Here is a 14793-nt window from a genome sequence, read left to right on the forward strand (position 1 = left end):
CCAAAAAGTTCCTAAGTCCCCACCATCACATTGAACTCAATTTTACTTGATTTGCAGTCATGCTCTAACTTCAGTTACTGAATAGTTAAAACTATATTTTTCTTTCTTGCTAACTATTCCAGGTTGAAGTCTGCACAGTGTACGCTTGTGTGAGAAGTAACGAAACACAAATTACCACGGTGGAAGATGAGCCAAAAGAGCTATCGGCACCACGGATTCACGTCCTCGGTCCACGGTATTTAAGTGTCTTTGTCTTAAAACCAAAAGAACCTGTGGAGTTAAAAGAAACAGAAAATGATTTTGTGCTTTTCAGCCTGTAAAATGATTGTTGTTTGCTCATAGTGTCAAAGATAAGAAGAAATAGTGCAATTAACTTATGAAGATGCCTTCTACACTGGTCTATCTATGCTAGCATTTCCTAACTGTCTGGAAGTCTCCCTCTGTGGATCTCTGGACCAAGCGAGGCTTAGTATAGAAGTTTCCATTGACATTAATGGCCACTTTTATTTATTTTTACTAAGCTGCATAGCCATGCTGGGCGGGGGGGGGGTGTCAGTGAAGATAATGGCAATATTTTGTTGAGGGTTACAGCTAGGGAACCACACACACTAGGATCCCAGCAACAAGCACAACCATGCCCCATGCCTGTAATTAAAGAAAAACAAGAAACATAGCTATGTGCTTTACATGTAGTGTGTACATGTAAAGAACACTCTATCAACAAGTAAGAGTTATTTCCCAGCTCGGTAACCTGAGATCTTTCATCCAGAAGAGATTGAACCTGCAGCTCCCTCCATGTATATTTATGGTCTGGTGCGTAGATCAGGCTCGCTGCTGAAGTCCTTCCTCTTTCTGTGTTTGGTGGATGAACGGGGTGGGCAACAGGGATGTGATGGAGGGGCAGTGCATTGCCATTGAATGCGAGGCTACAATGCCTGAACGAAGATCTAGGTATATTTGATCTTGTATTCTCTTTTCCACCTTTTTCTTATGGAGAATTCCCTCCCCATCCCCCAAAAAGCAAATGGGTGCCAGACTGGGGGAAAGAGCTGAATACGGACAAATGCCGTCATTCTTTTCCTAAAAAGATCCAGGAGTGCCAGCGTGGCTAGAAGAGAGGTTGTAACTAATGGCTGCCCAGTGCCAAGACATTTATCAAAATTACGGCAACAATAAAGTAGTTAGCCTCCTGCGTGCTTGTTATTGTTGATGTGGTTTTATTACACTTCTGGCAGAGATTGGTGCTTAGCTTGTTTCTTGTGAGTGGGAGAAGCGTCTCTTTTGAATAACTACAATCTGACACCTAAATCTTCGGAAATATGCTAACAAAACGGATCTACACATGCAGTATTTCAAAGAAACTTCTGTTTTCTCTTTGTACATTTTCTCTGAATTCTGTTATTTGTCTGTGCAAAGTGTAACTGCTAGGTGAAATTAAGCTTGCTATTTTTCTGTCACATAAACATGTCTAGTGAAAGCTTGTTTGATGATAAGAACTCAATTCTGGAAATCATCCCTCTCCCCACCCCTGACTTTCACTGATGTACGCTTTTGTCTGAAGTATGGAAAACACTTATGCATGTCTCTGTTATTATATACAAACTAAAAATGTCATAACATACAAATGCAAGAAGATCAGAAATACCTTGCAGATTTTATAATCTGCTGAGCCAGAAACAGACTTTCTCCATTGCCTTCCCTTACATGTCATATTATCATCAGCTGTTCCCATATCCCAAAAGAATACTAACTACTGATCGATTGCCCGGACATGTCTGGCTGTGGCCTACACGTGCCCCGGGTAGTTCATTTATTTGCCACGGTGGATTTGCTAGAGTGGAATTTAATCAATAGCTAATTCATTAATTCTGGTCCTTGAGTATGTAGGGACCATGCAGTATAAAAATGGCTGGCTGGCTTCAACTTTGATTGAAATATGACAAACACTACAGCTGGCAGTTTCAGTAGGTGCTGGCCTGCATATGAATTTTTCTTATTTATCCTCCATCAAGGAATAGGTTCAAGGGGAAAATAACAGATTGTATAAACAAGGAGACATTTTAATACATATCTGCCAATGGGGAAAAGGTATGATTTCTAGGAGAGAGCCACATGGGAGGAGGGCAGTGCAACTCACATTCTGCAACATGGTTTTATTAGAATTATTATAGCTCTTCCTCTTTTGTTGCATGTGTGTATTTTTGAGGATGGGGGAGCAAGTGGGCTGTGACTTTTAAGAACTATTTTAAGGCTATACCATTATTGTTTTTGCATACAGTTGGTTTAAATGGGTTCTCACAATGCATTAGGACATGGCAGTCTCACCAAGTTGTGACCCATCAAGCAGCCAAATGCAACCCATGACATGTATCCAATTTTAACTATTCCTATCAGGCAGCAAGCGAGAACAGGAACTTTATTGAGACCCTCATACACTGTCAGACATAACTGGTGGACTATGTTTAATTTGCAGGGATATCAGTTGTGCAAGTTCTGCAGAAACTGTTATTAACTACCCAACTTTTTCAGTGTCTTTGGGATGATAGCCCCTTACTGTAATGGAAAGCTATTCTTTTCTAGCAGCTTAGCCAACGTTTTGTGGTAATGAAAGATGTCCAGCAGGCATCACTTGTATCAGAAGGACCTTTTGTGCAGTTCTAGCTCAGTCTTGATTCACTTGGTGAGTCAAAGGCCCAATTCAAAGAATCTTGTATGAACCTGTCGTTTGCACATGGAGTCCCATCTGTTCACATATCACCATAATAAGAGTCTGCTGGATCAGGCCAGCGGCCCATCTAGTCCACCATCCTGTTCTCACGGTGGCCTCCCAGATGCCTATGGGAAACCTGCAAGCAGGACCCAAGCACAAAGCACTCCTGTGGTTTCCAGCAACTGATATTCAGAAGCATGACTGCATCCAACAATGGAGGCAGAGCATAACCATCTTGAGTGGTAGCCATGGGTAGCCTTTTTCTCCATGAATTTGTCCAGTCCTCTTTTAAAGCCATCCTGGTTGGTGGCCATCACTGCCTCCTGGGGGAGCACATTCCATAGTTTAAATATGCGCTGTGCGAATAAGCACTTCCTTTTATCCATTCTGATAAATTTCATCTTGTAAAAAAAGATTAAATACAAAAACAAGGAACGCCATGTCAAAAGCATTCTATGCTTAAATACTGTTTACTCCATATTTGCTTAGCTCCAAAATAGTACACACTAAGATGTATATCCAGCCTTCAAATAATTTTAAGGGTTCTTCTTTCTTTCTTTCTTTCTTTCTTTCTTTCTTTCTTTCTTTCTTTCTTTCTTTCTTGTCTCTATATGTTTGTCAGTAATGTCATTTGTATGTAAGGATATATATATTTTGCCTTGAGTAGAATATGCAGTGAATATAAAACAGACTTTCACAGACTATGGCATTAATTCAGCAAGTCAGATGGAGATTTCAGAATAATAATGGTGACTCTACAAGTAACCTGTGAAGTTATCCCTTCACAGGTGACATTAATCCTTCCTCTACATATTGTTATTGTTATACGTTCCTCTGTTTATACCTCAAGGTAGTGGAATAATAGTTCACTGTGTTATTTTTATTCTGTAAAAATGTCAAAGTTTATCTCAGCTGCTGCTATCTGAATGTAACCATCTCACTTTAAATGAATGCTAATTTACAATGTCACCAAGTATTCTGACAGTAGTCATGTAATTGGGCTTTAACATTCTTTAAAATGTATGTTGGGAATAACATATGATAAGTGCGTGATCCTACTAGAGTGAAGCACTAGTAAGTCCATCTTTTTAATAGGAAATATTTAAGCATATGCTTAAGTCTTAATTGAACTTATAGAACTCAAAAGAACCTGTCTTTGCCTGGTTTTTGTCCATATTTTATAATGCTACAGTCTGGTTTTGTGGGCACTTATAGCAGACAGCTTTTAGCTCCGCCTTTTAGTTGAGTGAATATGGCAACAGATATGATCCGATCTGCAGAAGCTAAGGGAAGGGTCATAGTGCAGTGGTTTGCCTGCAGAAGTTGCAACTTCAGTGCCCAGCGCCCCAGCTCCTGCCAAGCTCACAGTTCGAAAGCATACCAGTGTGAGTAGATTCATAAATAGGTACCATTGCAGCGGTAAGGTAAACAGTGTTTCCATGCGCTCTGACTTCAGTCACGGTGTCTCGTTGCGCCAGAAGCAGTTTAGTCATGCTGGCCACATGACCTGGAAAGCCATCTGTGGACAAACGCTAGCTCCCTCACCCTGAAAGCAGAGATGAGCACCGCACCCCATAGCTGAATTCAACTGGACTTGACCACCCAGGGGTCCTTTACCTTTACCTGTTCTTGTTGAAAGTCCTGTCTGTCAACCAAGTGTCAGTACTTCCCAAAAGTAGATTACCCTGCCCTGGTACTCCTGAGAATCAGAAATTTATAAGAAGTTCAAATTTTGCTTTCCAACATATGCTTTGTGGCAATTTGATGTATTAATATATCATTCTATGGTACCAAAAGAAACGTTTGTTTTTTAAGACATTGAAAACACTTGAGAATAATGGTTACACTGAAACAGTTCTCTGTCTGTTTGAGGTATTTCTATTTATATACCACTTTTCAGGTGGATCTCTCAAATTGGTTAGCAAAATACCACTCCAACAGTGATTTACCTTAGCAAGAGCTTTGCAACTCAAAGCTCCGTTGCAGCAATGTTAAAAGGACACCTGTATGGATTTCAGTTTCAGCAACAGCTAAATGGAACTCACATATCTTATGAGTTGTCTTACACATTAATGATTTTTGTTGCTCTAGGTCACTTCAGATTAACTGGGCATCACCAGGACAACCAAATGGCATCATCCTAGGATATGATCTGTTACGCAAAGCTCAGCGACGGTGCACCGTGCCACAGCAGCTATCAAAACATCAGGGTGGAATGGCATGTCTGTCCTTGCAATGTGATATCCATGAAAATATCTGTGGAGGCCTGTGCTATAACCCACAGTTTAAGGTAACATCAATTAACCTGCTGGTGAACCTGCTTTTATATTAAGATCTACTGAGTGAGTTCCACCTTCAGAGCCGAGGAGACTCATTATTGAATACAGGGGCTTTTCAGTTGTCCCACCGTACTCTGTAACACTCTCACCAGCAAAAGTTGAGTATATGAGCTAAAGAGAAAATTAGGAGTTTGAAAGTCCGTAGCCATGATGGCTTATATATTACAAGAACCAACCCAGGGGTACCCTGTGCATTCCTATCCCCAATTGCACACTCTGTCCTTGAGGGCTGAGCTATTCAACAGAACTTAGGGGCTCTCCAGACTGGTGTCTTATTGTGTGTGTATTCTGCAATGTATTCTTGACACAATAATAGCGCATTAGTAATGGAGGGGTAGCCAATGCCGCAAGAAGCACAATTGGATTTCAAAACAACCTTAAGAGATTGGAGAACTGGGCCAAAACTAACAAAATGAATCTCAACAGGGGCAAATGTAAGGTTCTGCACTTAGGCAGGAAGAACCAGCTGCACAAATATAAGATGGGGGACACCTGGCTTGACAGTATTTCATATGAAAAGGATCTAGTGGTCTTATTGGACTACAGGCTTAATATGAGTCAGCAGTGTGACATAGCAACAGCAGCAAAAAAAGAGAAAAAGCTAATGTTGTTCTAGGCTGCATCAGCAGAAGTATCATGTCTAGATCATGAGAAATACTAGTACCACTCTATAGTCTTGCTCAGACCATATATGGAATACTGTGTCCAATTCTGGGCACCACAATTTAAGAAGGATATTGACAAGCTGGAACATATGCAGAGGATGAACAAGATGAACAAGGGTCTGGAAACCAAGCCTTATAAGGAATGACTGAGAGAGTTGAGTATCGTTAGCCTAGAAAAGAGGAGCCCAAAAGGAGATGTGATAGCCTTCACATCTTCAAATATCTAAAGGGCTGTCACATGGAAGATGGAGCAAGCTTGTTTTCTCCTGCTCTGGAGGTAGAACACAAATGAATGGCTTTGAGATACAAGAAAGGAGATCTAAACATCAGGAAGAACAATGGTAAGAGCTGTTCGACAGTGAAACAGACTCCCTTGGGAGGTTGTAGACCCTCCTTCCTTGGAGGTTTTTAAGCAGGATTGTTTTTAAGCTTTAGTTGCTTAGATGCTTTAGTTGAGATTAATTGCATTGCAGGGGGTTGGACTAGATGATCCTTGGGGTCCCTTCCAACTATGATATTTTATGATTTATTCTACTTTAGTTGGTTCTGAGATGCTTCCCTGATGCTACCACATTACTTCTGTCTGGAGGAGCTGTAGCACAACAAAAAAGTGGGAAAAGATAAACAAGAACATTTGTGGTATAAAAAGTTATGAGATTTCAACAGGAGGTTGAAAATGACTGAAAATGAAAGGGGGCCGCCCCAAAACCTTTGCAGTCACAAACATCACAAGCACAAATCTGGAGGAGCCCATGATGTCCTGTTTACACACATATCCATAGCATTGATTTGCATGCTGCAGCTATGTGATTGTGATGCTTGCGTTACAGTGGAATTAAACTGTGCTGCTGTATTATGGGTTGCATGATGCCAGTATTATGCCATCACAACTGATAACCTTGCAGTACTGAAGCTTGAGCCAATGTTTCTATATGCTTCAATTACACTGAATCCATAGTAACTGCTTTTAGATACACATCTGTTTCCAACAGTCTTGTGCTACCTATATTATCTTTTTTTTAAAAAAAGCTGACAGTAAAAAGTATGAGGAGATGCTTATACAGCTTCCTGTAGTGCATTTTATTCTTATCATTTATCATAATCTGCATGGCAAATATTAGTTTATTGGGATGATTAGATGCCTTTTTGGAGACTTACTTGGTTGAATGATTTGATGCCACTTTACAGCAAATCCATTTAGTTTCAGCTACAAGTGGGTGGTTGTTTACGTGACAATGATGAGCAACTCTGAATGTGGGCCTATCGTGCTTTGTCAGAAATATTTTAAAATTATGGTCATTTGCAGATTAATGGTCATATTAGTTGCAGTTTAGGAGTGGGATCAATAATGTAGTCAGAGAGTAGGAGTCTGTACACAGTTTTTTATTGACAAATGAGGTAGAAAACTCTTAGTTTGAAGGTAAGATTTAATGTAATGAAATAATGTCCCTATTTGTCAACAGCATCATCACACATGCAATGACAGCGTGTATTCATAAGATCGCTGTCAGACAAGACAGCAATTAGGAAAGTGAGTTATCTGAGTGATTCACATCAAAATATAAATTACAGCAGCTGACACAGCCTTAGCTATGTGTTGCATTTAGCATTGGGAAAGTTTAGCCCTTTATTGTCTCACCTGTAAGGTTTAAATATGCATTACTGCATTTTTGAGAATCATTCCGAGTACAAGTTTTTTTGTTTTGTTTTTATTTAGTGAACTTAGTACCTTTATAGTTTGTTACCAGCTGAGGAAGAAAACACGAAGGGAAATATATATTTGTGTACAGACCAGGAATATGAATATGAAACTGCAGTTTTAGTGATGTAAAGGGCTGTGGTTTTATAGATTTAAAATTTAAGTGTAAGAGGTTCTGCCATGAGTTGAGTTCTTATTCCTAACTCATCCCATCTGTAGTGCAGGTGTTAACACACTTTGGACCAGGCAGCACAGGCACCTTGCTCCCTTTTAGTGATTCCACTTGCTCAGAGGCCACAGTGAATTGCACCATCCGGCTCCCCATAACTCACACAACTATCCGTGTTCTGAGGAAGGCATGGCCCCCAAGGGTGAGGCAGGCACTAAAGGGATTCTACTCCCTGTCCTCCTTAAAAGTTGTGGAGCACTCTTTTCATGTGCTACGTTAGGGGTACTCAACGTGGTGCCCTCCAGATGTCATGGACTACAATTATAGTCATTACTAAGCATTGACCATGCTGACTGGGGCTGATGGGAATTGTAACCCAAAAGAATTGGAGCGCACCACGTTGGCTGCATCCCGCTCTAAAGGATGCCTTAGGCTTCTCACCAGCTTCCCCATCTCCTTTTCCCTTTAATCACACTGACCTTGTCAATTGTAACATATTTAACCAAATACATGAAGAAATTAATCAGATTTCCTGATAAATCGGGCTACCTCCCACGGTAGTACAGAATAGGTTCCCCTGGAATAGGCTTTTGTGTCATGGGTCGGGAGTCAGCTTAACCTGCTGAACAGCAGCCTGAAGGGGGAGAAGGGGGAGTGACTCCACCTGCAGCTGATCAGCCTTCAAGGACGCAGAGGAGAAGGCACTGATGAGAACCAGCTGGCTTCAGCCTTCTTAAACAGCTCTCGGCAGCAGTCAGATTCCAGAAACAACACCTGTGGTTCCCTACTTTGTACTTCCTGCTCTCTGTCTGGACCCTTGGTTTGTGATCATTGGATTTCCTGACCTCTGGATTTTCTGACAACATGGTTTGCTGTCTGCAGAACCCTTGGAATTGACTTGACTTTGTATGCTGATTCTGCCTGGTGTATCTTGGAGACTCTTCTCTTTGTTTGACCTCATGTTCCACCAAGCTCTACACACTGTTGCTTGGCAGCAGGACGACAAAACTTTTGCCCCCAAGAAATCAGTTTTTAGGCTGGTTTCCAAGACTACACTGAGCAGGGGACGGCTTCTGCAGGAAGAGGAACTTTGTGTCTTTGTGTGCCGGGGGTATTTGTCCTTCAGAAGAAATTTTTGTGTGTGCAGTTCTTCGAAGGAGAGGGACAAGCACAATAACCTATATCTGGGCCAGATTATAAACCACACCAGAGAAGAATCTGAGGAGTTCCAAGGGTCATAATTTGAGATGATAATTAGTGAGTTAACCTCTCTGTTTGTCGACTACACTTAATACAAGCTGATATGGTGGATGGTGAAAGGAGGATCATTGAGAGCCTTGACTGAGAGACATTGCAGGTGGCTTTGTCTATAAATTATTTGAAAGCTAAATTATCCTGCTATGAGCCACCTTCAGAGGGTTGTGCCCTGAAAGTTCTCTTGATAGCCAGCCAGCCAGGCAGGTGCTAGAAGAGACTTGCTTTCTTAGCTTACAATATTTAAGAACAGAAAGAGCCTGCAAGGAGGAACAAAGGAACGCCATGATGAGAAAGGTAAGTATCCAAGTATATCAATACCATATAGTACCATTTGATATCTGTAGTGCAAGAAATTCACTAAGAAAAAGACTATAATGGGTTTTTAAAAAAACATTCATTGGGTCCAGCTCATCTGTGATCATCTTCGTCTTAAAAATGAGCCATGCTGTTTCTGAAAATCAAGAGCCAAACCTCTGCTTCCCTTTCCTTCTCCTTTATCTAGGACACACTATGGCCCTTATACTATCTGGTTCATGTTTTACTTCCACTGTGCTTCAGCACTGGGCACAAGAACTTATGTCAGGAGAGTGCCTTCCGAAATGTTTTATCCAATATTGGATCTGCCTTTTGCCTGTTGCCTTTAGCAAAATAAAAGCAAAATATAAAAATAAAGTTTATTCTGTATTACCTTTACAGCCCTTCATTAAGGATCGGTACAGTGTTGACAGGGACTTGTTGCCACAGTGTAGCAGAATCTTCAAACCATGATTCTTCCATTATGCATTTCATCTTCAGCACTGATTTAAAGGAAGAGAGTGCAAGCAAATCTATGAATTTAGCATCTTAAAAGTTTAGTGTATGAGCATGTTGTTAATTAATTAAAAAGTGTAACTAATCCCAAACTGCAATTCACTCAAGGCCAAGAGGTACCAAAGAAAGTGATAGAAGAAAACACAATCTTAGGTGTTAATAAGGTGCTTTTAAAATAAGAGAATATGTTTATCGGTGAAAGTCACCAAAAGAAACCAATTAATATTCTGGATGATAAGCATCTTATATGGCATCCTTCTGTGGGTAGGGTTAGTCAAAACTGTAGCATTCACATTCTGTTTCCACTAAGATAAAGTTTTCAGAACTTGGCTTCATAAAATTTAAATGTTTATTATACACTGTAATCCAGAACCTTAAAAAGTAAAACAACCATTTCCGTTACAGTCCTTGGAAATGTAGGTCTAACCAACTCCAGTATGCATCTTCAAAGTTGAAGTGAGTGAAACACATAAGGGAGCCTAAGGTTATACCACTATATAGGTTGATAAGTTTATTGTTTTGCCTTGGGTATGTGTTTTTGGTATGTGGATTTTAATGCTCAAGTAAGTTATGCTAGAGACTAATGTCCTTCAATTAGCTGCTGAATTAATGTGGATTGGCAACACACACTATGCAAATAACCTCTTTATTTATTACATTTGTTTCCCACCTTTCCTCCAAAGAGTTTAAGGTGGCACACATGCTTTCCCACCTGTCCATTTTATCCTCAAAATAGCCTTGTGAGGTAGGTCAGTTTACAAGAGAGTGACTGGCCCAAGGTCACCTAATGGCCTTCATGGCTGAGTGGGAATTTGAACCCTGGCGTGTCTTGAGAGTCCCATGGACTGCAAGAAGATCAAACCTATCCATTCTTAAGGAAATCAGCCCTGAGTGCTCACTGGAAGGACAGATCGTGAAGCTGAGGCTCCAATACTTTGGCCACCTCATGAGAAGAGAAGACTCCCTGGAAAAGACCCTGATGTTGGGAAAGATGGAGGGCACAAGGAGAAGGGGATGACAGAGGACGAGATGGGTTGGACAGTGTTCTTGAAGCTACCAGCATGAGTTTGACCAAACTGCGGGAGGCAGTGGAAGACAGAAGTGCCTGGCGTGCTCTGGTCCATGGGGTCACAAAGAGTCGGACACGACTAAACGACTAAACAACAACAATGCTAGGCTCTAGTCCAACTCTCTAACCACTTCCTCACATTATCTTATTACTTTAATTATGATCCAAGTCAAAAGAACATTTGTTTCCATTTGTGGGAGTTTGAGCATGGTAAGTGGGTCTTGTGGATGTTCTGACATCACATGCTGAAAATTCACTCACAACCCGTGGCTTTCAAAGTTGTAGGGCAGGATCCAGGCAATTGTATTTAGAGCACAATGCAGGACACCTGAAGACAATCCAACCTGCTTGCAAAATTTGAGGAAATTTGGGAGAAGCAACCAATGCAGTGAAAGGATCTTCAAGTGGGAATTAGAAGTATGCTTTAGTGCAATGACCCAGGCCACTTCTAGTAACCCAAGCTGCTTGTACTGGCCCACCAGGTCTGTCAAAATTGGGTACCTTGACCAAGATTAAAAGGTGGGGCAGCTCAGTTGGTAGGACTTGAGGCTTTTAATCTCAAGGTTGTGGGTTCAAGCCCCACATTGGGCAAAAGATTCCTGCATTGCAGGGGGTGAACTAGATGACCCATGTCCATTCTCCCAACTATAATTCTATCAGATGAAGGTCTGGGTTTTGCAACTCATGCTGTGAGTAGGCATGATTATGTGTCGTAACATGTGTTTAGTTGGTCTCAGAATGAGATTTCCTCCATTTGCACTTTTTTTGTCCAACCCACAAACTGCAGCTCCTTAAAATACCAGGGAGCAGTGTGATTTAAAACAAAATCTACCTGCATCCCTTATTCCTATTAATCTAGGTAGAACTAAGTCAGGTCCATTGTATGGACTATAATTAGGTAATAAAATATTTTATATTAGGTAGGATAGCACATATATGGCCCTATGCCTGATTACGCCATCCACAGTTGCTGTTCCTAAATAAAATAGGATGAGATAATACTGACCTTATGAGAACCCTGGCTGCTTCTGCACCTAAATAAAGGAGGATGAGATAATGATGATCATTACCAATTTCTGTATGTTGGCTTTTTCCCTTCCAGAATATGACACAATCCTGACATTACTTGAATGCATTCTGTTTTATGGGCTGATAATGCATATCCTCTGGGCTTCATACCAATGCAAATAGTAACTGTCTTAAAAAGCTGCCAAAAATGCTATTTTGCGATTTACAGCATGTTGCAGATGATGTTACGGAGCTATGTAATAGGATAGTGAAGCAAGCAAATGTTGGCTAGCTGGATAAATGAGCTTCAGCATTGTGTTGAGTAGGAGCAAATTGGTAAGCTCCTTCTTGGGTACATAGTGACAGCTGCTTTTAACAAGAGGTTGTCTCAGGAAAGCATGACCAAATTCCCCATGGAGAACTAGATGACACAGTCTATCCTTGCAGAAAACTATTCCTCAGTTGGACGGGAGAGGTTCCTAACGTGTTTGTTTATGCCATTACAAGTCAAGTTGCAAGACAATATCAGGGTGATCCTAATTACCCTAATCAGAAATGCAACATCTATCCAAAAGTGTCCAAATGCCATGCTTGGAAGGGAACTGCTCAATATGTTTGTGAGAGAGGCAGACCTGTTTAGTCTCTAACATAAGAATATGACAGGAGCCTCCTGAATCAGGCCATTGGTCCATCTAGTCCAGTATTGTGTTCTCACAGTGGCCAACCAGATGCTGGGGGTTGAACCTGAGATCTTCTGCGTACAAAGCAGATTCTCTACCACTCAGCTGTGTCCCTTCCGCAGTTTCATTTTCAGTCTGATCATGTTTCTTTATTATAGAGGTGCATTATCATATCGCCAAGCTTCAAGATAAGTTTCCCCTGAATTTGTAGCAGGGGAGGAATATATCTCCCACCAACCCCAAGACAAAGGTGTCTCTTCTATACTTCTCAGATCTTTAAAACAGAATTTTCTTTAATAATTGTCTTGTAGTGAGGCAGACACTCTAGTAACAGTAATTCCTAGCAAGTAAGTATGCAAATACACATAGGATGGAATAAATTAACACCAGTGCAAACTTGCAGTGCATAAACCAAACAGGATTATAGTTATAGTCATACGCACACTTGCTAGAGACAGGAGTACCACATTTTTCCATGTATAAGATGATGCTTTTTGCTAAAAAAAAATAGGCAAGCAGGAGATTGGCAGCGGCGATTGGGTGGGTGATTGGTGGCTGCGGCAAGGCCTGCTGGCAATTGGCTGTGGCTTCGGCAATTGGGCAGGCGATTGGCGGCAGTGGTGAGGCAGGCAGCAAGTGGGCAGGAGGGCTGTTGGTGGCGATGAGCAGGCATACAATTGCCGGCTGCAGTGAGGTGTGCAATTGGCAGTGACTGTGGCAAGCGATCAGCATTGGCGGGGGAGCGATTGGCGGAAGTGACCTCCCCTACCCTCCCAAAAAGGTAGACAACTTTATTTCTTAAATATTGGGTTTTAAAAAATAGGGTTGTCTTATACATGGGGGAATCTTATACATGGAAATATACGGTATGTCTTATTGAACTCAGTGGGACTTATTTCCAAGTGCAGTATTACAATAACTCAAAATAAGTGGGGAAAGTACCGTTGTTTCACTTGACAAAAAGAGGTCCCAAATGTGAAGTCAGGGTTCTGAATTTTAATGCATCTGAATGAGTAAGATTTGAATCTTACTCATTTGGACACTTTAAAATTCAGAATTTGGACAATGGGGTCATTTCCAGCTCTGGTTTCCCTGCCATTTCAGGGAAAACTCCGCCCTTCCATTTCTGTCAATCTGTGATAAAGGAATCAGGGGAATATGTGAGTTGCTTTGTTTTACCGATTGACCGCATAAAAAGCTCAGCTTCATAAACTGTGTTAATTTCTGTAATTTTCTTTATCTTCCACTCAGTTTGATTGTTAGCATTTTCACCTGTTTAAAAGTAATTACAGAAGGAAATGTGAAAGTCATAGTATCATTGCCCTGCATGCTCAGAAGAACTCAATGGGGCTAATCACGTGAATAATGTTAGTGCCTAAAGGAATAACGGTACTGAACCATAGCAAGCCTGTGTATGCACTAGTTAATAGGTTTCCACTAATACAGATAAGTCGCTGTTGCACCATCAATCTGCCAAAGTATAGATAAAGATTTTCTTGCTGCCATACATTTCAATTAAACTTAGGAGCTGATGGCTGTATGTGAGGCCGAGCCACAGAAGGCTTGTACTTAAGAATCTGATCTCACCTGGGCTTAGATAGACTGACGGTTGAATTATAGATATAGACATTTAAGGGAGGGGGTGTGGAATAAAAAAAGAAAAGGATTCATCTTTGCCATTAGAAAGTTAATCCTCACCTTCAAAATGCACATTTTCATTCAGTGATGCATTGGAGCATTATTCAGCTGCCACCAGACTGGGGCATGTGGCTTTGGCGTTCTGATGCTTTGAACTAGGCTTGGAAATGGACTGCTTAACTTGCTTCACAAATTTCTGTTCCCTTCCTAGCGGCAGCACTGAATTAAGGGCCAGCCCCATTTGTCGATTTCAGCTTGTAGATTTAAGAGCACGAGGCCATAAGGCAAGCCTGCTAGATAAGGCCAATGGCCTATCTAGTCCAGCATCCTGTTCTCCCAGTGGCAAGCTTTACCACTTAACTTTTAAAGAGCAGGAGGTATCTGTTTGTACAAGGCTTGCACAAACCTGTTACTTCCTCTTGCATAGAGTTCTGCTTTTAGAAATTACCAAGAAAACTGAAGGGGGAAAATCCGTTTTTAACAATATTTTTTCCCCATGTGTAGTTTTAAAATGGAGCTGCATGCCCAGCTAACAAAGCATAGCAGAGATTAGACGTGTCAAATGGCACATTACTGCAACCAACTAGTGATAAAATATGCAGGGTTAAGGGGCCTGTCTGAACTATAAATTAGTTTAACTATCATTACTTCCTCATTCCCACGGAGTTTTCATTTTGAGGGGAATCTGGGGATGCTTAGCATATATATATATATATATATATATATATATATATATATATATATAATAC

At 41.0% G+C, this 14793-nt stretch overlaps 1 protein-coding gene across 5 annotated transcripts in view; it reads left to right on the forward strand.

Moving 5' to 3' along the window:
- Nucleotides 1-14793, forward strand: part of USH2A (usherin) — a 440966-nt gene that overhangs the window by 313050 nt on the left and 113123 nt on the right. For all 5 annotated transcript variants that reach the window (XM_081000469.1, XM_081000470.1, XM_081000471.1 and 2 more), the window contains exons 47-48: nucleotides 123-235; nucleotides 4802-5000. In XM_081000469.1, the coding sequence (XP_080856595.1) occupies nucleotides 123-235; nucleotides 4802-5000 (312 nt within the window). The remainder of the gene's footprint in view (nucleotides 1-122; nucleotides 236-4801; nucleotides 5001-14793) is intronic.

This window comes from Podarcis pityusensis (assembly GCF_964106645.2).
Source record: "Podarcis pityusensis genome assembly, chromosome: 3".
Classification (NCBI taxonomy): domain Eukaryota; kingdom Metazoa; phylum Chordata; class Lepidosauria; order Squamata; family Lacertidae; genus Podarcis; species Podarcis pityusensis.